Source organism: Gouania willdenowi, chromosome 12 (genome assembly GCF_900634775.1).
Source record: "Gouania willdenowi chromosome 12, fGouWil2.1, whole genome shotgun sequence".
Classification (NCBI taxonomy): Eukaryota; Metazoa; Chordata; class Actinopteri; order Blenniiformes; family Gobiesocidae; genus Gouania; species Gouania willdenowi.
Genome location: NC_041055.1, coordinates 24,567,108 through 24,592,835, shown reverse-complemented (window position 1 = coordinate 24,592,835; position 25,728 = coordinate 24,567,108). Strand labels below are relative to the sequence as shown.

General features: G+C 35.0%; 1 protein-coding gene across 1 annotated transcript in view; it reads right to left on the bottom strand.

Annotated features, from left to right (window-relative positions):
* The window catches only part of brinp1 (bone morphogenetic protein/retinoic acid inducible neural-specific 1), a 175,924-nt gene that overhangs the window by 75,690 nt on the left and 74,506 nt on the right, over nt 1-25,728 (bottom strand). Inside the window, exons 3-4 of the mRNA XM_028462781.1 lie at nt 15,183-15,373; nt 156-325 (exon numbers count right to left, since the gene is read on the bottom strand). Of these exons, the coding sequence (XP_028318582.1) occupies nt 156-325; nt 15,183-15,373 (361 nt within the window). The remainder of the gene's footprint in view (nt 1-155; nt 326-15,182; nt 15,374-25,728) is intronic.

Genomic DNA, 25,728 nt, shown 5'->3' with positions numbered 1-25,728 from the left:
ATTTTGTCAAAACTCGCCCAGTACTTTTGACGTAATCCCACTAACTGACAAACATAGTGGGGGTGATAAAAAATATACTACTTTTGAATGACAAACCTGTAGAGCATCTATAGAAAACAGTAGAACGTATATGGTTTTCAATTAATCCAACAAACCTTGATGGCATTGGTGGAAATCTGGATCTCGTGCAGCTTTCTCATGGTGCCATCGCGGTCAATGAAGTAGGACGAGGCCAACTGATGGAGGGCTTCCACATTCTGAGTAGCGTTGGCGAGCTTCCTGTCCAGCTTGTTTTTAGCCAGGTACATAGTGAGTGATTCCTCACCTACAGGGAGCAGATAAAAAATAAATGTCAGACCCTTTGAGATCAGCGTTTTCACATTATGAAAGTAGCGCTTAAAGGTTCTCAGTAGTCCTGGTCTTGTTACTTAGGATAAACAGAGAAGGCAACTATCACTAAGTTCACACTGCAGGTCTTAATGCACAATTCAGATTTGCAGTGATGGCTGCGACATATTTACAGCATGTGCGATGACGTAGGAGTCGGATAGAAAGCGCCTCGGCCATCCAGACTGCAAAATACAGATACGTATCGGATATAGGATTACATATGAAAGTAACCGTGGTTGGGTTTGAAAATATTGGAATTGTGCTGTTCAGACTGTTTTTACCAGATCAAATACAGGTTGCACTTGGTCAAAAAGATCAGATTTGGGTAGCATTTGCCTGCAGTGTGAACAACAAAATAGACTTTGTGACTCTGGCGACAAGATTACATTCAAAATCAACGTAAATGATGTCAAGCAATCGCCCTCCAAGCGACGCGACTCACACAATTCCTGCAACTCAATCGCGCAATCTGAGTCGCTGGAAGTCGCTCAACGTTGAAAATGTTGAACTTTTCAATTGACTATGAATGACGCTATGTTGCAACATCCAAGTTTATCCCTACGTCACTTCTCTGGTCGTCACGTCACTGGTCACTGATGAAGCTATGAAGCGAGCAAAAATCGGAACTATGTTCAAGTGACTATCAAGCGATTTAAGCAACTATAGTTGCGCTCGATGTGACCTTAACACACTTGGACAATGAATAACATGGTATATGCAGTGTATTGCAGTAACCTGTCCACTGTTAAAACCAAACAACCAGTAAGCCAACAGACGGCTCAAAACAGGGAAGTCTACTCCTCTGTTAGGAAGTGCTCAGTACACAGAACCTGCAGTAAACAGCACATTTAATTCAATCAAGGTGATGTACGGATTCTGGCCAGAGATCACCGTGGGTTAAAAAGGGGGAAAGGAACAACCTTTAAAAAGTGACCCTTATTGAACTCAGGAGGGTGATTCCAATCCATCCACTATCCATGATCCAATCATCTGCTCCTTTCTCAGAAAACTCAGCACTCAACCCCACCCTATGTCAAGCAATCCAAAAGAGCCATCGCTAAGTCCATGACTTTTATAAAGGCCAATCAACACCAGGAACATAAATTGTAGATGCTGAACCCATCATCATCAAGAATATAAAAGGCCTCTTAGATGTAAGGTGGAACAACGTTAAGGAAAGTCTTTCAGTTTTGTAGTTTTGACCAACTGCCATAGAGACAGTTTTATTGGAAGATTAGGTAACATATTGTAGAATTCTCACCTCAACCACACAGGTACATTAGGCTATAGGGTGGAGAATAGATATATTACACTTGTTTTTTTTTTCAAACTACTCCAGGCAAGAGGAAGACAAACACATAACAACCAAAAAGGAAGCAACATCACGGATCGAAGGGATTTGATTAGTGCCAGAAATAAATAGGAACATGGAGGATGTGCTGCAACGGTTGATACGTAGATGGATAGCCAACTCAGGCTCAACTCAGGATGGAAGGACAGTTTCTTCATGCCCCGAATATCGATTAAGGAAAACCTCCCAATGTTGTTTTTGAATAGGTTTGAGCTAAATATATAACATACTGTATTTTCAACAAATGTCTTTGTTCTTTTGTAATGTGAATGAAAACCAAGATCCCTAACATGACTCTCTAATGAACCAGTTTCTCGCTTATTAGGGAGCATTATAAAAATATATTCATATTTAGACCCGCTTGTTCCAGTTTTTTTAGGGTTGCGGGGGTCTGCCGGTGCCTATCTCTGGCTCACACTAAGCACTAGGCAGGGGGTACACCCTGGACAAGGCGCCTGTTCATCGCAGGGCAACACACAGACAGACAACCACTCATACTCACTTCTACGGGCAATTTAGAGACTCCAACAGTCATGTTTTTGGATTGTGGGAGGAATCCGGAGCCGAACCCACGCAGCATGGGGAGAACATGCAAACTCCACACAGAAAGGACCCAAATATCCACCCCAGGGTTTGAACCCTGGACCTTTTTGTTGCAAGGCAGACGTGCTAACCACTAATCCACCATGCGCTATCCTAAATCTGCAAAATTGTTTTAGAAAGACCTGACAGATATTATTTAAACGTTTCTTGGGACAATAATACATAAATAATTAATTAATTATATTATAATTATATTATATATATATATATATATATATATTTTTTTTTTTTTATTATTATTTTTTTTTTTTACAGCAGTTGTACTGTGTTTTGAACTAAAAGCTGGAATTCAATGGATTTTTTAATGTCTTAAGAAGACTTTGAGACCACTTTTGATGAAATATATGGATTCAGTAAGACATGGCATCGCTTTAAAGGTGAGGAGTGCTGAACTTTTTATGTCACCATTTTGTTTTCCAATAATTGGTTGTATTTGCTGTAGTGGTTTATATAGTTAAAAATGTGAGATTCTAAGCTTTCAAATGGTATATGACACTTGTGATATTCTGCTGTATTTGAGAAGCATTAAATCCCTAAAGAGCATGAATGAGGGAGATTTTGACCCGTATTCGGGACGGTGGACGTTAACGGGTTAAAAAAAAAAGTGGTAATTACAGTTTTCCAATAGAATGGCATATATTTTGGTGAAGTTTTTTGTGTTTCCTGAATAACTTGAATTATGATTTAGGCGATTATTTAAACAGGGTGACGATATACAACACCCAATATATGCCTCTCTGTATTAATAACTTCAAACTTTAATGAAAAATGTTTTAGACATAATGCACATACATTTACATCAGAAGGAGAGCACCAGCCAGTTATTCTGTCTGTTTTCTTATGCAATAAAAAAAAATGTTTGAATCGTTTATTAAATCACACGCATGAAACTTCTATCCACAGAAAATGACAACACTTATGGTTGGAACTTTAGGAACGCGCCACATACAGTATCAGAAGGCTTTGAATGGTTATTTGACCCTGAGTGTCGTGTTGGAATTGGTCACTTAACTTGTGGTGACCATGACTACGGGTGGACAACAGTCAGGGTCGAGACGTGTCATGACTGGTTAGAGCACAGGCAGTGGGTGAGGAGACAAGGGCATGCATTCTTCCCTCAGGGGTTACAGCAAAGTTACTTACACACCCTTGACTTGCACTGTTGCACAAGGAAAATGTTCATGCTTTAAGCCTTTATGGCACTTTTTAAAAAATATGTACCATAAGCCAAAGTGGCATACAGCAGATCCTGGCTGTATAAATGTTTTGTGGCTATTGCTGCTGCTGGTCAAGTGAAATTATTACCTCCGTGGGTTGAAAACTCATTTGTACTAAGCTTACACAGTGTGTTACTACTTTTTTACCTCACTGGCACACGGCCAGGGTTAATCAGTTTATACAGGTTCTTCTTGTGTTTTCATCTGAGGGATGCTTAAAAAGAAATGGACCGTGCTTTACTTTACATTAGCGCATCTCTGCTTGTGTTCGCAAACTGTGCATTTCTTCTATGGTATGTGCATATCTTTGTCAGCCGGTTGTGGGTAATTGAATAAACAGGAGTGCTGTGGTTTGGAAAAATGTTCCATCAGCCACAATATGGGCAACATAAAGACTTTGGGTGTCAGCCACACTATTAAAGAGTTGATATATGGCTGCAGAATGCATACCTTTATAGATAATAAGGACTTCTGGTTGCATTTCTAATTCTTAATTTTTACAAAACCAAAGCAATACTAGCAACGTTGCATTTTAGCGATGTAGTAATTTACTTTTTAGTACTGGCTTGGCCAAATTAGGTATCAATACTGTGCTGCCCAACTACAGTGTAGTAGTAGACATTAATGTTGCACAATGAGCTTTGGAGTGATGCGTGACACTTATTCTGGGATTAAGTTGGTTTATCATCAACACTATATAAAACACCGGATAACGCTTCACCAGTGTTTTTGGGGGATATTTGGAGGGACATTCTTCAAATATAAAACCAAATCCAAACCTCCATATAACACTGCATTCCGTTGTTGTTTGCTGTCAAATGTGATAGTAATAATTTACTAAGTAAGTATAATGGTAAGAAATGTCAAGGTCTCCTCTTCTGTCTACAAGGCAGAAGACTGTACCTGTGTATACTTTCTTTCTTTATTATTTATTTATATGCATTATTTATTTATGATGTATTATGTTTATATTGCATTACAGTATATTTCACTTACTATTTCTTTTCTTCTTCCTTTCTTGTATGCTGCTTGTCCCGAGAAACACATTTTGTTTTTATTTTATCATAAAAATGACTAACTTTGAACCAAGACAAATTCCTTGTGTGTATTCATACAGTCTTGGTCAATAAAGTTGATTCTGATTCTGATTCTGAAGTACCGCACCATGTTTTCTCAGAAAAAAAAGGTCACGTGACCAGGTATATCACGTGAAATTGCGGAAAAAGTGTTTCCATGGCGCATTTGCGATACATTGATATCGAAACGTCTGAAATAACCTCCTTACCTCACTTTTGTAAATGTTTTTTTTTTTTAATGGCAGCTTTTGCACTCACCCTGATTTTATTTTTATTTTTTTGCGCTCCTATCTGTGTTTCTTATTTATTCTGTTTAAAATTGTTATTGGTTGCACTGACTACATGGCTTTTGCATTTCATTGTACTTATTACAATGACAAATAAAGTTTTATTCTATTCTCATGAAAGCGTAACATTTTTTTAGCAATATTTTTTCGAAATTCAGGCGTTTCCGTTATAGGTTTTTATTGCACTATTTAGATATTGCGCATTTCATTGGGTAATAGAAACGCAGCTAATCTTTCCTTATTTCCTGTATTTGTTTTTTTTTAATGCAGGTTATTAGTTTAATTTTGTCTTTGATTTTTGGTGTATTATGAAATATGATTACTTAGCTTCAAACTGAGACAGTGTTTTCTGTTTGGGTCTTTTTTACCTCTATGTAGGGCACTAATGTTTTTTATTTTTTTATTTTTTTATTTTTAATTTTATATATTATCTATATTTTTTAATATAACCATTTTTTTGGTTCCTTTTCTTTTTTTAAACTCTACGAACAAGTCAATCTTTTCCCCTGTGCTGTTCAAAAAGCTGTCTGTGCACACACAAAGAGCATTAAAAGCAAACGCTCAGAGCAAAGGAACAGCTTTCAGACGTATGAAGGAGAGAAAACGACAGATGTGGTAAAAAAAAAAAAAAAAAAAAAAGAAAAGAAGAAAAAAAAAGAAGATATTCCTTGCGGCTTTAGCAAAAATGCAAATATGTCCTTCACGCTGTCTGTAAAAGCAACATAGTCCTCTTGTGTTTATTTACAGTGGTGGGTGTGCCTATCATAAGTTATTGGGCACAGACAGCTTTCATATCTGCTGTCAATAAACATCCTCTGCTATCGTTTCCACTAGCTTCAGGCTAATCACAGGTGTTAAACATCTCCGTTGTAAGTGTTTGATATGCTTTTCAGTTTGAGCTTCAGAACTTGGCTGGACTAACCCACGATGGGGGGGGGGGGATGTCTTTTTAGACGCATTTTTCCTCTGTAGCAGATTTCAGTCTCCCACGCACAGACTGTATGCAGGTTGCAGTCAGGTCATGAAATACACTTCAAAATAGATATATATCCCTTGATGCCTCCTTTTCTAAAATTCACATATGCCAGAAACTTAGCTTTGAGTGGTGGAAGGCTGGAAGAGTCAGACAGCTCAGTCACTGCAGGTAGCTGATGATCAGCTTCCCAAATGTGTTCTGCAGGCGCTGCCAGAGTTTCAAAGAAAGTCACTGACGAGCGTTACATCTTCAGTGCTTGTTAGAAAGAAGTTTACACTAACTTTCTGATGCCTATTGTTGACTGAGATAATGTTTTCTGTTGTTGGAATTGTCAAACACGAGCAGATTAACCATTCCAACGAAGAGCAAACATGACAATAGCACGGAAAGCGTAGATCTTTTTCCAGAAACTTTCCATTTGGAAGCACGGCATAAACATCCTTCATATAAATGGTAATAAAGCTTCTTCTTGTTTGAACGATAAATCCAGGTCTATTAAAACAGAGCAGAGCGCAGATCTGAGCGTCTCCTCCGTGGTGGGCGCCATGTTTGTTTTGACACTGCTTGGCGCAAGAGGTATGAGGTCATTTCTGTTCAGCTCTGTTTGGCTCAGTTTATTTTGAACAGATAAAGTGAGCAGAAACGGCGGTATTACCACACCCACTTTCTCACAAAAAGTAAGAAAGTGGGTGTGGCTTATCGTCAGTCTACTTCCCTGCAATATTTCTCAAAAATAGGTTTCTCATTTCAGTAGAAATTCGAAATTCAACTTCTGTAATGTTATTAGGGAAAACTTTTGAAACACTCTGGAGTAATTTTTTATTAAGATAAAGCTTAACATTGTGTTCATTTTGACAGCAAATTTTGATTTAGTTTTAATCATAGTCTTTTGACTAAAATGCAACTTAGTTTTCGTCAAAATTGAATCACCAGGACTATTTCAGTTCTAGTTTTAGTCAACTAAATGATTTACTTAAATTACCATTTATCAACCTGATACAGGATGGTATTAATGTTTGTAAATATACAGAGACAGATTTGATGTGATCAATGCGTAAGACAATCAGCTTACTTCCTATTGGATCACTTACCAGCATGTCCCGCCTTATGAGAAACAAAAGTAGTTTTAATTGGATACCTTCCATAAATCAAAACTCAGTTCTTATTGGATTTCGTCCCATGTGAACATCAATGTTTTGTTTGCATCAGCTGACAAAAATATCAATATATATTTTGACAGTTTTCTTCCACACAATTTTTTTTTCAAATTGTCAAAAAATGAACACTGACTACAAGTCATTATTATATTAGGTTTAGTTTGGAAAACATTCAATGCCTAAATGTAGAGAAAATACATTTGAGTCTTGACGGAATCAGGACACAGACGATGAGCAAACCTGACGTGCAGATGGTCTTTATGGAAGTTGTAGTGTTGCGTTTGTGCTTCTTTCCTCTAGCTAACGACCAGACGATGCCCACTTGGGCCTCATAATATTCTGTCTCCTCTCTGCCACAGCAGCTTTTGGTTTTAAGGGCTGACGACAGTCTGTTTAGATCAAAGATTACCTTGAGAATTGAGCTACATTCCCTCCTGGTTATGTGTCCCTTATAATTCGCAGTGTTGTGGCCAGACGTGACATAATAACGGGGGCTTTTCTGGGACCATTTTCAAACGTTTTTTTTGTATAAATTTTGGTGGTCATAGATGTAAAGTAGGTAGGTTTTAAACGTTCACGTGGAGTGATGCGGCAAAGCTGGAGAGACTAGCACCGCTTTATTTTTTTGGTGTGACAAACCTACGATGGCCCGTATTGTACCCGGGTAAATCACTAGAGATACACCAAGTAATGATTGTAATTCCTAAAGGTAGAGAGGAAGCTGGGTTTGTCCGAGCCCAGGGGTTTAGGCATGTCATGTTTTTCTTTTTTTCCTATAAAAAATAGAATTTGTTATGTTAATGTTTTTCTTCATATTCTTCTACAACAATGGTTCCCAATATTTTTTGTCTTGTGTACCCCTTTTGCATTTTTGTCAAACAATCTGTAGCCCCTCTTCACATCATGTGTACCCTCCCCGTGCTTAATCTACAAATTCAAAACAAATTGTGTCATTTTAAGTGAAATTTAGTTAAACTACAACTTGTATGCGAATACTTAAATAGTAAGAAAATAATCTCCATTGTAAAATGTAGTTAATTATTATCCTGGTATATAATTTGTATATTATTATAATTTTTTTTTTTTTTTTACTACTGTAATGTGTGTGTATGTGATCCTTATTTTTAATAGTCTTTTACTAAATTAAACATTTATTTAATGTTTATTCTTTCTTTCGTCTTTGTTAAACGTTTTATTCTTTTATTTGTGATTTTTCTTCAGTGGCTGTAACAAAACCAATTTTTAATAAAAATAAATAATAAAAGGAATTCTGATTCTGATCCTCACAGAAGTATGATAAAATGGCCTCTACAAATTACAAGAAAATATCATTTCATTGAGCAAAAGTACTGTTAGTTTGTGGTGAATTTGTCAAAAAGAGGAACTAGGAACATATTCTGATTATTCTTAAATAATTGTTAAATCTTTCTGAGTACAATGTGCTCCTGTACCCCAGTTTGGGAAGCACTGATCTGCAATATCTAATCCTTAAAGTTGCATGACACACTGAAATCTATCACCTTTGTTGTGTAGCAGGTGTTGATGTTATGTCTTGCTTTCAGACAATATTGGCTGTGATTGATACACTGGCCTAGGGCAGTTTATATGGAAAATTGTTTTATTACCAGTCCGTACCAGGCTATAAATAATGGTATAGTTGTAAAACATAATTGGACCAAAAATGGGTCAGTAAAGAAGCTCCTATTCATAATGTGACAAACTTTTGATGAATTTCCACTCATGCATTTGCTCTACAAATATTAGTAAAAGAACAACACAAGACAAAAGAGTGACTGAGCTAGCTCAGGGTGTTTAAATATTCATATTTCAATAGGAAGCTTCCTCTGGATTCAAAGTTGGCATGTTTCACTGAGTAAATGTTTGTTGCATGAATAAATTATTCATTTTTTTTGCCTTCCATTATGTGGCAAATAAATGAATTATAGAAATTCAAGAAAAATAACAAGCAAGATTCCCGCAACTCTAAAAAAAATAAATAAAATTAAATAAATGGTTCTATTTACAAGTGGATAAGCAAACATGAATAGCACTAATTGCAATTCAGCAAATTCAATGACTATTGGGTTCAAATTAAGACTTTTATTGGAAAATACTCAAGGTTGGAATCAACTGTAAAATCCATGTAATTACCATTTATCAAATAATGAGTTGAATTGTTTATCACTTTAGAAAATAATAAATAAATACATTTTGTATTGAATATATGTACTCCAACAGAGAGCAGTCTGGCACCCTGCAAAACATATTTAATAAATCACTTCCTCCTACTCTTACTATCAAAAACTAGCTAAAACACAACAACAAATGTGATTAAACACATTAGTTTTTCTTGTTTAAACAAGGATCAAAGATATACTGCTGTATGAGTTTTCTAAAAGTGTTGACTCTGAACTGATGAAGTTTAATAAAACTAAACTAGTTAAATGAAAATGCTCACTTTATATTCCAAAGTCTTCACCAATTCACACAATGGAGCCAAAAATGCCAAGTAAGCCCATATCATTAATTGGAAACCATTTTACGGTTCAGTAATTTGTAAAAAAATATTGTTCGCTATAAACAGGTCAAGCTTCAAATTAATTCATTTTAATTATTAGTAGATGAGCATTCCATCACCTAAGCTAGAACGGAATGTTGGCAATCTCTTAAAAACAAGAATAACATGCAATCTGTCTTAAATTGTCTATATTTGTGTATTGTTAGGAATGCCAATAAGCCTGAAATAATTTTTATTTCTTTTAAATTGTAAAACTAGTACAGTGCCCATCAGAAGTATGTATTCATATAGTGGGAGGAGCTTAAGTAGAGTTGTCAATTATGGCCAAATGAGTATGTGTTTGAAGGATGGATGGACAAACAAGTGTACATACTCTATAGTATTATAAATTGGTTTATGTACGGGTGCAAAGTAAAATAGCGTGTGCAATTTCCATGGTTTAATTCTATGGGACATGCGCATGATAAATTGATAAAGTTTGCATCAATGCTGCGGTTTAGGTAGAATCTGATAACGGACACATAAATTCGTACAAATAAAACTATTTAGCATTTAACATTTCCTAGCGCGGGGTGATAATCATCCAAGGTTAGTAATTAATATACAAACAGATGTAACTTAGCGAGCAGGCTGAGAATAACTTCATCTTTAATTCATTTGTGGCTCACACTTCCAAAGGAAACATGGCGTGTGTGTGTGTGTGTGTGTGTGTGTGTGTGTGTGTGTGTGTGTGTGTGTGTGTGTGTGTGTGTGTGTGTGTGTGTGTGTGTGTGTGTGAGACTCGCTACTCACGCATGCGCTTGAGCCGTGCACATGCACACACTCAGTGACTCACATCAGGTTGAAATACGTGCATCTTTAAAGCTTTGCTAGTATATCAGTGTGAGTGCAGCTGCTCAGATGACCCTCCTCCCTCTCCGGTGTCACGGTCTAAGTTTACCTTGTACTGAAATTGATTGTGAGCATGCGCACTAACGGAAAATGAATTTTTGCTGGTTCCGCTGTGAGTTTTGCTACTTCCGCCGTGCTGAGATTGAAAATTAAATTTCAAAGCAATGTGTTAGTATAAAAAAAAATATGTTTTGTAATTTATTCTATGCAGTTTATTATTACATGTATTGTGTTTGCATATATTTTTTAAATACAAACATTAATTATCATTATTTTTTTTTAAAAAAAACAACAATTTTATACAATTGTAAGTAAGTAATGTTTATTTATATATAGCACCTTTCACAGACAGCGGTCACAAAGTGCTTTACATATCAGCTCATTCACACTCACATTCACACACCAATGGGACTGAGCAGCCATGCAAGGCGCTGTAGTCAACCACTGGGAGCAACTTAAGGTTCAGTGTCAAGGACACTTCAACACATAAACCGGTACAAACCGGGATGGAACGCCCAACCTCTCAATCAGAGGACAACCCCTCTACCACCTGAGCCTGAGTTTCTATACTTTCACTTTGTGAAAAGGTAAGAAAAGATACATCCAGTTCAACTAAAATGCCAGAATCGCCAAAAAAGTGCCCGTCGGAAGTATGCATTCATGTGAAAGCATAAGTAGAGATGTGTTTGAAGGTTGGATGTAAAAGAGGTGTACATACTCTGTACTCTGTCATGTTATAAAGGGGTATATTTGCAGGTGCAAAATGTGGGTGCAATTTTCCTGGTTTAATTCTATGGGACATGTGCATGTTAAATGTGTTTGTTGTTTTTTTTTTTGTTTTTTTTTTACTCACTGTATTTTTCTGTAATGAATGTTTTTTGGAGTCATTATGTGTATTTGTGTAACTTTCTGTTGTGTTTTTGTGCATTTTTTTTTTGTATAATTATTGTTTTTGTTGCAATTGCAGTGTGGTTCTGGAGTCAATTTGTGTATTTTTTGGATAGATATTTAGTTTTTGAGCCATTTTCTTTATTATTATTATTATTATTATTATTACCCCAAGACTTTTTGGAAGGTCTGTGTCCCATTACATCTGGCATAAAAAGAACGCCATAGCAACAGTAAACTATGGTGGTGGGAGTGTGATGGTCTTGGGCTGTTTTGCAGCTTCAGGACCTGGAAGACTCGCTGTGATAAATGCTGTCAACCAAAAACCCCTGAAGGAGAATGTCCGTCCATCTGTTTGTGACCTCAAACTAAAGTGAGCTTGGGTTCTACAGCAGGACAATGATCCAAAGCACTCCAACAAGTCCACCTCTGAACGGCTGAAAAAAAAACAAAATGAAGACATTTGGAGCGGCCTAGTCAAAGTCCTGACCTCAATCCTATTGAGATGCTGTGGCATGATGACCTTAAAAAGGTGGTTCATGCTCAAAAACCTTCCAATGTGGCTGAATTACAACAATTCTGCAAATATGAGGAAGCCAAAATTTCTCCACAGCGTTGTCAAAGACTCATTGCAAGTTAATTTCAACACTTGATTGCAGTAGCCGTTGCTAAGGGTGGTCCGACCAGTTATTAGGTTTAGGGGGCAAACACTTTTTCACACAGGGCCATGTAGCTTTGGATTTGTATATTTGTATTATTATTTGTATTATTTTGTAAATATCTGAATCATATTGGTATATATTTGTATATTATCATTATTATTATCATCATTATCGTTATCATTATCATTATTATTATTTATCCTACTTTTTTCTACTACTGTAATGTGTGTGTTTCTGACCCCTATTTTAAACAGTCTTTACTTAATTATACACTTATTTATTGTTTATCCTTCTTTGTCTTTGTTGTTTTTATTCTTTATTTGTGATGTGTTCTGTGGCTGTAACAAAAGCAATTTCCCCCTGGGATCAATAAAGGAATTCTGATTCTGATTCTGATTCTGATTTTCTTCCTCAATAATAAAACCCTTCATTAAAAAACTGGATTTTGTGTTTACTTGTGTTACTTTTGACTCATGTTTAAATTTGTTTGATGGTCTGAAACATTTAAGGGTGGAAAGCATGCAAAAAAGTAAGAATCAGGAAGGGGCAAACACTTTTTTACACCACTGTATAATAAAAAATATGAAAAAAAAAAATGTTCATAACAAGGTGACCAAAGTGGGAGTTTTTGCCATTTGACCTCTTAACTTCGAGTAGCCTCGGAGAAATAAAAAAAACTAAAAAAAACAATCCCTTCTATTCAAATGCATAATGAGTCATTGTACCGCATAGTGTAGGTGGACAAAGGGAGAACTCGCCTCTTCTTTCCTACTCTATAGCTGGTCTTGCATGAACATTTATTGCTTCATATAACTGTGCTCATTAATAGGCAATTTCATGGCAAACGAGAAGAGAAAGTACTGACCCGTAACCGGCTACAACTGCCCTCAAGGTTGAATATAAGGAAGTCAGAGCGGACACAAAGAGGAGGAACATAAAGTGATACGTGCAGAGTACAAGAGGAGGCTGTGGTTGAAAACGATACTGAAATGTTATCTGTGACTTCTTTCTCTGACCACTTTTCTGCTGCGCTGAAATTCTTCCTAAATGCACCCAATTATGACGTGATCAGCTGATATTGTAATCCCAGTTTCCAAAAGAAAAATTGCAAACCAATCTTTCACAGAACACCATGTACCGTGTACTCGTTATGGAGAAGTTGATGCCCTATTCTTCTCATTTTCTGCTTAATGCATAAATATATTTTTTATTTACAGTAGCTCAGAGGTGTTAAACTCATTTTAGTTCAGGGACCAAATACGCAGCAGTTTGATCTTAAGTGGGCCAAAGATTTTATGCGGGACGTATACATAAAATACAAAATATGTAACAAACCGACAATATCCAAGCAATAAGTGATAAATATAGGTCCAACAGGATCTTCACCTCAAATTTCCTAGATTTTGTGACCAATTTCTATTTAATTTAAGGGAAATATTATGTAATAATTTAAGGATTTTTGAGGTTTTCTTCAACAGTTTATCATTAAAAAATATTGCATGCAATATATGCACCAGGAGTGTTGAGTTTAATTTACACAATAACTCATGTTTTCTTTTAAATTTGGCTTACCCCTGCGGGCCAAAGTGGATGCTCCAAAGGGCAAGATTCGGCCCCCCCGGCCATGAATTTGAAAAATGTGATTTTGCTGATCTGTGCGCTGTTATTTAATTTTTAAAATTGTATCGACCAGAGCTAACTGGGTGATGTTATTGTATTGCATTGGCTGAGTTGATCTAAACTGGCATATCACTTTATATCAAACACCTCCTGTGTTTTACACATGTAATGAAAAGAAGTAATAAATATTTCTCAAAAGGCGTTTGACGGTAAGATAAAGAGCAACAACTATTGCAAACAACAGAAGCAAAAAAACTTGGCAACAATTCATGCATTAAATTAAATAATATAGGGTCCAAGTGACTCAGTAGATTATCTTACTAATTATATCTTTAAAATGCATTTGGCAAAGTAATCACAGCGAGCTGCCTTCATGCATTCCTCACAATGTGCGATAAGATGAAAGATACCAGAAAAAAGCCATTTATATTTAGATTGGGACGGCAGGGATGCAAGGCTGTAGCGTATACTAAAAATATCATATTTGTGTGTTCCTTACTTTCAAACAAGTCAATATTTGCTGCTGTCATAGCTGCTATTGAACTGCTTGACAAATGCATCTTTATATATTAAAACACGCCTCTAAATAGATATACTCAATATAAATCACTATACTAAGGGGTGCTAATTGTAAAGTTGTGAATGCGAAAGTAAACAGAAACTTTTAACAACAAACCACGTTTTGACCAGATTTACGGCAATATTTGTGGTGTCTTTTTCTTGTAAAAATATTATGTCAATGCTAAATCTAAATGTTAATTATTAAATCTAAATCTAAATGCTAAATCTAAATGTTAAACGTTAACCTACATTTTAAACCTAAATCTAAATGTTAAATCTAATTGTCATGAGTGAAACTAAACATTCAGCTAATATTGGAAATTCACCATTTAGATTTAGCATTTAACATTTAGATTTAACATTTAAATTCAACATTAAGCATTTAGATTTAACATCTATATTTAAGTGTAACATTTAGATGTACATAGTCCATCTCTATCTTTATTATTATTATTATATTTATCATCATTAGTCCACTGTTTCTGGTTGTTGTACCAACTACCAAGTCAAATTCCTTGTATTGTAAAAAGAAAAAAGCCACTTGGTAAAATAATTTTTCTGAATCTTACAGTCATATTTTTTATGTATATATACTTGTTTGATAGTTGATAGATATTTTGTGTTCAATATATTGTTTATCACGTGTCTTCATAAGGAACCTGCTGCCTCTTATATTAAGTACAATACTTACAAACTATTTTAAAGTTTATAAAAATTATTCAAGAATAAAGCATACTTTACATATACAAATCAGCCCATTCTACAGAGGTGGATCTCGTTCTACCTCAAATCTGGTCTTAGCACATGCATATACAATCCACTGTTCTGTGAAAAAATCTCATTTTACCATAACACTATAATGTGGTTCACTTATGAAGCTCATAAGTAAACAAGTCATGTGTAACAATTGTATGAAAGTGTGATGAAAGAGTTAGTCAAGCATGAGATACAGTAGGTCAATGAAAAAAGCATGAACCTCTCTTACCTCCCAGCGTGGCAGAGATGAGAATATGAGTTCCATATTTTTTAATGATGGTTTCGATGAACTGCTGAGTGGTAGGTCGGCGGCCCAGCAAGCGAACGCTGCGCTGGAACTCAGGCATGAGTGGCACGGGGTTCCGAATGAGGTCCCTTCTCTCAATCGCAGTGTTTCTCACCTTCCAACGTGCAAATTCCCTGAAGACGAACAGACAAGAAACAACACCTGCTCAGTTCAAAAGTACTTAAATGATTCTTTAAAGGAAGGAAAGTTTAACAAATTATCAAATGCATGCGTATCACAGAGTGTATATTATTTGATAGACACAGTTTTGGGCCACTTTTATCGCAGCAGGGCCACAAAAGAAGTGATTTTCTGATCCAAGGGCCACATTTTAAACATTTATGTCAGAATTTTGAATTGTGACCAATCTGAGAATTAATACAGGGAAGAACAATACATTTGTGTTGTCATTTATTGTGTTTTTAGTGTCATTTATTGTTTTGTTTCATTTTTTTCTCATTTTGTGCCTTCTGATGTTGTCTTGTGTGTTTTTACTATAATTTTATGTGTGATGTAAACACGTGAAAATATTACCACGTCAGAATATCAAATTACTATCTGAAACTATTTCTAAGAAAAGCTGTGCCCTTTGACGATACCTCGAACGGAGTAAAAAAATGGAACAAGGGCAAGAACTCTGGAAAAAAAATATTTGCGCGCTTCTTATTTTCAAACTCCATCAAGGTATTGATACCCTGAAGCCACACACCAAATTTGGTTATTGTATCCTAAATGTTTTCTAAGAAAAGCTGTCCCGTTTGAAGATACCTCGAACAGAGTTAAAAAAAAAAAAAAAAAAAAAAAGGAACAAGGGTAATAACTCCGGAAAAAATAATTGTGCGCTTCTCATTTTCAGACTTCATCAAGTTAACGATACTCTGAAGCCATACACCAAATTTGGTTATCCTATCCTAACAGTATCTGAAAAAAGTTGTCCCCTTTAACTCGGACGGACGTTGAACGCACGGACGGATGGACTCAAACCCATATCCCCCTTCGACATACCAAAATACACAAAATTACACCAAAAAACCCACAAAATGATCTTGATTAGAACATGAACTAAAAATAAAAAAGGTCAGTCTTGGTCCCACAGCATGAGGGAGATGGTAAAAATGGTAAATGGACTTGATTTTATATAGCGCCTTATCACCACACTGAAGCAGTCTCAAAGCGCTTTACATATCAGCTCATTCACCCAATCACTCTCACATTCACACACCAGTGGGACAGGACTGCCATGCAAGGTGCTAGTCGACCACTGGGAGCAACTTAGGGTTCAGTGTCTTGCCCAAGGACACTTTGACACAGTCAGGTACTGGGATCGAACCCCCAACCTCTCGATCAGAAGACGACCCACTACCACCTGAGCCACGGTCGGCACGGTTTTTTGTCATTGAGATGACCGTCAATGACAAAAAAAAACTATAGAAATAAATCTGTTCAGAAGGCACTAAATACTATTTGATTCCACTTACTTACAAAATGAGATTCTTTAAAATATGCATTCTCACTCATTCATTCTATCATTATGCTTTATAGTTGTTTTTCCCACAGAATTCTGAGCAAAATTTAATGTGGTAGTCAGACAAATGGCGTACTTGGATTCACAAATAAAAGACAGGTGGTACGTGAGCCAAAAAAGTTTGAGAACCACTCTACGATAGCATACAAACAGGATATTTAGCTTCTGTAATTGGATTTTTAAAATTTCTGGAAGGGGAAAAAAAAAACCTGTCTAAATCAGTTTATCCTCCACTCACCCAAACCCATTTCTTTTTAAATCTAAAAATTGAGCTGTGTGACTTCAAGTGAAAAGCTGAGTGCTAACAGCTCCATCTCAAGCGTTTGCTCTTGGATAGGTTGGTCTCTTCAAATTGATCGGTCACTTACCTCGGCTTTTCTGACTCGCAGTCAGAAAATGTGTCAGCCTGCGCGCGGACCCGACTGGAGGGCAAAAAAATATTTAACGCTCTATTCAGCACACTATATTAGCATTGAAGGTTTTGTTCCTCTCAGAAAAATGACAGTTACATAATGGCCCACGTTGATAATGTAGCTGACATTTTACAGGTAATGTCTTGACAACTCTTTAAAAGCGCAGGTTATTTTACACAGCCAAGAGCTGCAAAATGTGAATAGACTGAATGAACACCTACGGATGGTACAGATTTCCACAATAGATAAAATAACGTCTACATTGCATTTTCTTTACTCTGTGTAATCACACGTAGCATCGAGAGATGGCAGTTCCCAGATATCCCATAAATACTTTATTGCAGATCTGCAGAAAATGACAATTTCTCAAAGTTTTAAAAAAAAAAACAAACACGCTCATGTAGCGCGGCACATCTCACTGCTCCTACATGCTGACTCAGCACCGTCTCACACGCACTTCCTTATACTGCCTTTTTTTTATTTTATTTTTTTATTTTCTTTATTTAGAAAGGGACATTTCCATCCAAACATCATTCAACAATATTAGTCACTTCTGTCCATACTACCCTACGGTTTTTATTTGTTTTTTTTTATTCATGTTGTAGAATAAAACAGTCAAAAACAATGAGAAACAGAACATAACTGGGGAGCGCACCCACACTGTAAAGCCAAACGTTCAAAGTAAATAAATATTATACTCAAAGTTATAGAAAAAGTTCTACTAACTTAATTATGTCAAGTTGGTGTAACATGTTTTTTTTTCTTTTTGAGTAACTTTTAACTAATATTTTTTGAGTAAATGGAACTATTTTTTATTTATAACTTAACAATATAACTTAAGTACAAATTAGCAGAATAAGTACTGGTATTTCTGTTGTTTCAAATTCATATAGCACTTTCATTTAGCTGTTATCAAAAAGTACATGTAGCCAGTCATCCAACCTTTTAAGTTCTTTTTGACTTTTAAGTTAATCAACCTTAAAAAAAAAAAAAAAATTGAGGCTATCGATTACCTCAATATGTTTTAGTTCTGGTAACTTATTCGGGTTTACAGTGCATTCATACCAAAAAAAAAAAAAAATTATCATACAAAAACAGGGATGGTTTACCAAAAGCACAAGTTAATTCAGATCAGATCTGATTGGTTCACATACTCAGTCTATTTGCTCCAGACATGGTAGAATATAATATCTTCTCCATCACATATACACCATGGATGATTTCTGTCTATTCCTCAATGGTGGAAGGCCGGGTTTGCGTCAATTACATTTTTCAGTTACAATTATGTGTTTAATTACCCATTTTCAATTAGAATTCCGATTCTAATTAAATTACTATTACTTTTTATCCTCGCAAAATTGATTACAATCACATTCTTAATTACTAAAGTTCAATTACATTTAATCACAATTACTGAGCCTGAAATAATTAATCTAATAAAAGTTAAGTTCCTCTTGTGTTAGCTTTCTGTTAGCATCTCTTATGGTAACAGATCCTATATCAGCTGTAGAATACACTAAAAACACAAATCTATTGCTTACCTTATTAATCTTCCTAATCAATTAAAACATAGGTTTATATATTTTTGGTGTGGGCGTCTGAGTCTTTTTTGTGTCTTTATACCCCTAGATTTATTCATTTATTATTATTATTTTTTTTTTTTTTTTTTTTTTTTAATGGTACAATGTGGGAAAGCTTGGTATGAAAAAGATTCTAAAAAAATGTTAACTACATATGTGTAGAACTGTACATGGAACTGTAACATGGTTCCCCACTTTTGCGTTAAATTATAATTGACAATGGCAATTACAATTACAAAGCCAATTATCTGAACTCAATTACGATTACAACAACAGATTTTTTTTTTTTAAATTACAACTGCAATTATAACCATGTCGTAATTGTAATAAATGATCAATTATGGGATTACAATTATAATTGACCACAACCCTGCTTTTCCTTGCACTGCTTTTAATTCAGATTATTTCTCTCTCTCTCTGATTTGACTCCATTGACACTAAATGAACCTGGTGACTCACTTACTGCCGATTATTTCATAAAACTTTATATGACTGCCACACTCTATAGTTAGCACCCCCTCCCCCACCCCCCTTTTCCCTCAGATTAAACATGCCAGCAGATGGATCCCGTGACATGATTCAGTGCTTCACTCCACAGCTCCAAGCCTGGTTTAATGACCTATCAAAGTAAGTTAAGAAGAGATGAATTACATTGCAGATGCATAGAACGGCGAGAAGGAACAGAGGTGATTATTTCTTTACGGTGTTTAAGCAACTTGTCTGGGAGGTGGAGAACATTAACTCTCCCCTGTATAGATAATCTGTGACCTTCAGAAAACAAAGGAAATAAAATTTGAATGCCATCGTAAAATAAAAAATAAAAAATAAAAAACAGGTAATCATTTGTGAAACACTTTCCTGTTGTAACATGATTTTATTTTATTAGGGCCAAACTTACAATGCAATTGCAAAAGTACCACTCGCAGTTTGCAAATTGGTAATCAATGGTAATCATGTGTTTGTTTTTTTTTTTCTTCTTCACCACTTGGTTAACTTAACAAAGCTTTTAATGTGTCATTTATCAGCTTAAGGTGCACCAATAATCAACCTCAGGAATAAAGCAGGATTGGGGTCAATTACATTTTTCAATTACAATTACATCTTTACGCTGACCGGCATTTTTCCCAATTACAGTTAAATATAAAATTATTACCTTTTTCCCCTGAAAGTCAATTACAATCACATTCTCAATTACCAAAGTTCAATTGCAATTCATAACAATTACTGAACTTTTAATAAATAAGCCCATAAAACATAACTTTCCTCTTGCGTTAGCTTTCTGTTAGCATCTCTTATGATAACGGATCAGTTTAATTAATACACAACAAAAAATATGATCTATCATCTTTTTAGTTTCTTATCTCTTGCTTACCTTTTCAGGAGTCCTAATCAATGAAAATATACTGTAGATATTTATATTTTTGGTGTGACCAAAAAATTATCTTTTATTTTCAATATTTTATTTCAGACACAAAAAAGGTCCATAAGAAAACATGTAATAGAGACAGACAGACAGACAGACAAAACAAAGAGACTGTACTGTATATGATTATTATAGTCCATATAAGCAGTTTCTCCATTGCCTCCAAAGCACCAAGCTGTACCTGATGCTGCTCTGGTCAAACCTTAAAAGAACATTTATTTCATTTTGTGAGTACATGAGCCTCATCATAAATGTACAAACACCATTTCTTATGACAGCGTTTAATGTTGGTCACATTATTCTGCACAAACAGCAGACTGGCACTTGTCCAACGAGGGACCTACAGTAGAATCCTGAAAGCATCGTTTTATTGCTACTTACAGCTTATGGAATATAGCTTTTGTACAGCAGCACCACAAGTAGGCAGTATAGAGCGGTGTGCAGTAGGCTTTACACAGATATTTTCTCTACCTTAAGAGAACTGACAGGTGGGGCTGAACGATTTTGGAAACTAATCTAATTGCGATTTTTTTTTCCTCAATATTGCGATTGCGATTTAATATGCAAATATTTTTTCAAGGGCCTCCTGTCATGTATTTTTCAGTGAACACAAGCAATAAATCAATCTGAATCAGTACAACGGTATAGATCGGCAAAATAAGCCTTGGGACTTCAGCCTATTCCTTGCTTTTTGATAAATTCTGTTGTAAAAACATGTTTTTAATTTAGTTTTTAAACCGAAATTAAAAAAATAATAATCATTCATTCAATCTGTTTCATAATAAACAGATTATGAAACAGATTAAGTTTATTTAAACTTAAAAAAAATTTAAAATATACATTTTAAAGGACAGTTTACAACAATAAAGCAAACAAATCTGTGACTTTACGCTGGTGATGGTCACAATTATGCAATAAAATAAATGTATTTATTTAATTGCAATAACAAAACATGCATTGATGTCTTAGAAAGATTGAACTTCTTGGAGTGTTGACCTTTGACAGCATGTGCAGACAAAGCAAAAAGCAAAAAATAAATAAATGAAAATATGAAAAATTTATATAAATAAAAATCGCAGCCTTTGCGATTAGAAAAACGCAATTTATGATATCGCGATAATATCGCAAATGCAATTAATCGTTCAGCCTTACTGACTGGTAGTGGTAAAGAGTCTATGAAAAGCATTATATCATTAAAACTTAATAAGGGAACATATTTTACAGTTACAAATAGACATTATCTGAACTCAGTTACGATTACAACAGCAACGTATTTCTTTTCAATTACAAGTATGTTTTAATTGTAACTAACAATTATGCAATTACAATTATATCTGACCCCAACCCTGGAATTAAGAATATTCAGCAATAGTCGGATTTAGTTTCGTTTATTAGGATCCCCATTAGCTGTGCTTTACAGACAGCTAATCTTCCTGGGGTCCTTCTAAAAAGTCATACAGGTCAAAACTATCCATTAGACAGATAAAATACAATAATATTTCAATAATTGACAAAAATAAATGACAATTTATACATAAAAAATACAAGTCATATCAGTACATGCTCAGAATCTGACGATTGCAGTTTCCAAACATTGTAAACTTTATAGAATTTATAAATGACATTAAGGTATCTCCTTTAAAAACAGTTCTATTTTGATCAGTTCTAATGGTAGAACATTCCATTCTTTCATTGCTCTGTATACAAAAGATTTTTTTGAAGAAAAGGATTCTCGTATAGATGCATTGCTTACAATGACGCCACATACATTATTTGTCTTCTAAAAAGCGGCGTTCTAAAGAAAGACTTCACTTAATGGTGAAGATTTTATCCTCCGTTAATCCCTCAGTGGTCTCCCTGAAAGTCTTTCCCCCCCTCCCAGTGTTTCAGCACAGTTTAGCCACGCAAACAGGAACAGCAGGCGACTCCCTACTCTCCCACACTTTTAGAAAGATGTCAGACACAAATATACGTCTCACAGGAAATCTGTGGTTGGGAAGTGCCTTAAGAAAACAATAACCCTTTGATGAAGATCAAATGGAACCATGGTACCATCTGATCTAGTGCACCAGAAATCCATGTTTATTTTATTAGCAGGCATACTTAAAGGGGTCATATGTAGATTTATTGTGAATTTTCAACTTTTAAATATGCCTGAAATACCTAAAATCTAAATTTGAGTGTTAAAAACATGCCCTTAGCTGTCATGACATATGTGATTTTTTTTAGATTACATAGTTATATATACAGTAATAAATATTGCTGGCCCGGCCAACCTGTAATACCTTTTTTCCAGAGGTTGGGTGAGTATAAGCCTATTTACCGCAGAGCCGTACCTGAACTACGCATTACGGGCGTCAAAGCCTTTTTCAGTGTGCAGTGTCTTTATACAGTTTGATGTAATGTTCACGAGCATCTCCGCTGTGTACAAGTCCATATTTTTGGCTTGTATCCGTCTGTTAGGTGAAATATACACCGGTAGGTAGATCATTTCAACCATACGCGCTAAATAAATTGACGTCACTTCCAGTTTTTGCTGTTTAGATTTACATCAATACAATAAAGATCACACAAACGCAATTGTTTCTTCATATTTTTAATAATAATAATAATAATAACAATGATAAATGCAAACTTACAATAGGTGTCATCCTATTTAAGAATCAAAAACAAAACAGAAGAAGAACTTAAATGAGTGGCGTTTAGAGTCCGGTAGCCCGGCCTAAAAACTATTAATTTTCATTTAAAAGTTTGACCTGATGGTGGCGCTAGAAAACAGGACAAGGTTTCATTATCAAGGGGTTATGTATGTATTCAACAAATAAACAAAGTGCCTGACACAAAAACTTGGTCAATCATTTTCTGGAGGCAAATATCCCTGGGGGTCAGATTGACCCCAAGGGTAAAATGTGTTAAATATACATTTTAACGCACAGATTACAACAATAGAGCAAAAAAAATCTGTGGCTTTACCTCTTCAACATATCTAACTAACTTCACTTCTTAAATACTCTCTGAACTTAACAGGACAGTGTATGAATAAATAAAATAAAATCCTCCCTATAATAAAGTGTTTCTTACCCTTCCTTGGGGAGCACTGGTGATGGTCACAATTACGCAGTAAAATAAATTCATTTATTTAATTGCAAAAACAAAACATGCATTGCTGTCTTAGACAGATTGCACTTCTTGTAGCGTAGACCTTTGACAGCATGTGCAGACAAAGCAAAAAGCAAAAAATAAATAACTAAAAATCGCAGCCTTTGCAATTAGAAAATTGCGTTTTATGATATTGAGTTAATATCGCAAATGCAATTAATCGTTCAGCCTTACTGACAGGTAGTGGGAAAAGTTGAGTCTATGAAAAGCAAAATAAGGAAACATATTTTATGTGTAAGCATATTGTAACGTGGTTCACCAGTTTTGCGTTTAAATAAATTGTCAATGGCAGTTTTTATAGAATTTCCATCCCAATGACAATTACAAAGAGACATTATCTGAACTCAGTAACGATTACAATAGCAACGTATCTTTTATTTTTTTTTTCAATTACAATTAGTTATGTCATAATTGTAGCTAACAATTATGCAATTACAATTATATCTGGAATAAAGAATATTCAGCAATAGTCGGATTTAGTTAAGTTTAGTTTAGTTTATGAGGACAAAGACAAAAAGGGTTGAAAAAAAAAGGTTTATCTTCGTCATTTCCCTATTTGTAATAATAGTTTCTGTTTAATTTCCCAGTGTGTTTCTACTCATCTTCTGAAATGTCATATGTCTCTAACTCCCTGTGTCTGAGCCCACCCGCTCACAGTGTGCGTCAGCGGCCCCTCATCTGCTGATGTTGAGTGAGCGATTGTCAAAACGTCATGTCACACGTGGCGTGTGAACTTTCTGGCAGGCTGATAAATGTTCAGCCAGAGATAAATATGCCTTCAAATGTATGCAGAGGATATTATAGCTCGTCTAGTTTTTAATTATTATCTAACTCAATTCTAATCAAGTCACATCATGACCAAGAGCTGCCATCGTCGTCTGTTATCAAAGCCTGAAGGTTTCTTACTCCTGTCTCATAACCTGCACGCTGCCACCTCCGGTCCTGTCACATCTAGTCGGAAATTTAGATTCAAGAGCTGTGAATTGATAATGTTGCGTTTATCTACCCTGCTAATTAGCTAACAAACATTTTGTAGGAGGAAATTTTTACATAAAAACTGCTGTCAGTCGACATTATTTGAAAAACCAATGCAGTGCGACATACTGTATATAATGAAAATGTGACAAAAATTGTGCTAAAACAGTGTCTTTAACCTTTGTTAGAAAAGTAATTAAATGTTAAATGGACTTGATTTTATATAGCGCTTTATCACCACACTGAAGCAGTCTCAAAGCGCTTTACATATCAGCTCATTCACCCAATCACTCTCACATTCACACACCAGTGGGACAGGACTGCCATGCAAGGCGCTAGTCGACCACTGGGAGCAACTTAGGGTTCAGTGTCTTGCCCAAGGACACTTCGACACATAGTCAGGTACTGGGATCGAACCGCCAACCTCTCGATCAGAAGACGACCCACTACCACCTGAGCCACGGTCGCCTAATTAAAAGCCCTTCCCAATCCTTTCTAAAGAACCTCGTACTAAAGGTATAAGAAAAAATGAATTCAGCAAAAATTGGACATACTGGGCACTTTATAGATGAATGTGGTTGCTTTTTTTTTTTTTTTTTTTTTTTTAATAATTTAAGCACTTAAAATCAAAATTTGTTGGAGAAGCAAAAGTTAAACTTTTTTTGAAAAATGTAATTTGACACTTGTTTTTCACATTGATACTTGAATTGTAGTTGGTCACCATTTTTTATTTTTTGTTTTTTTTTTGTTTTTTGAAAGTTAAAAAAAATTAAATAAACTGTAATTCACACCATTTTGTATGGGGCACCGAATGTAAAGTTGCCCATGCTAAAATAAACAGCTACTTTTCGCAACATTTTGCAAAAAATCACGTTTAGAAAACATATGTGAATTATTATTCATTATTCATTATTATTATTTTTCATTATTTTTGACCAGATTTGTGGCAATATATGTGAAATTTGTAATTGTATGTGATGTTAAATCTAAATCTAAATGTTAAATCTAAATGTCTGAGGTGAAACTCAATATTTAGCTAATATACAAATTCACCAGAAGTACCAAAATAAAAGGTTCTTCAGAATTAAATTTAGATCTAACAATTAGGATTTACATTTAACATTTAGCATTTATATTTAGATTTAACATTTTGGATTTAAATGTAAAACTGAGGTTTAGATTTAACATTTAGATTTAACATTGACATTATGTTTTCAAGAGAAAAGAAAATATCCCAATTTCACAAATACTGCTGTAAATCTGGTCAAAGGTAACATAAAAATGTTTTTTAAATGTGTTTTGTTGCTAAATGTTGCTGTTTATTTTAGCATGCACAACCCCATAATTTTGTACATGTAAAGGTGAAATTCGTAATTATTGATATATATATATATATATATATATATATACGTAT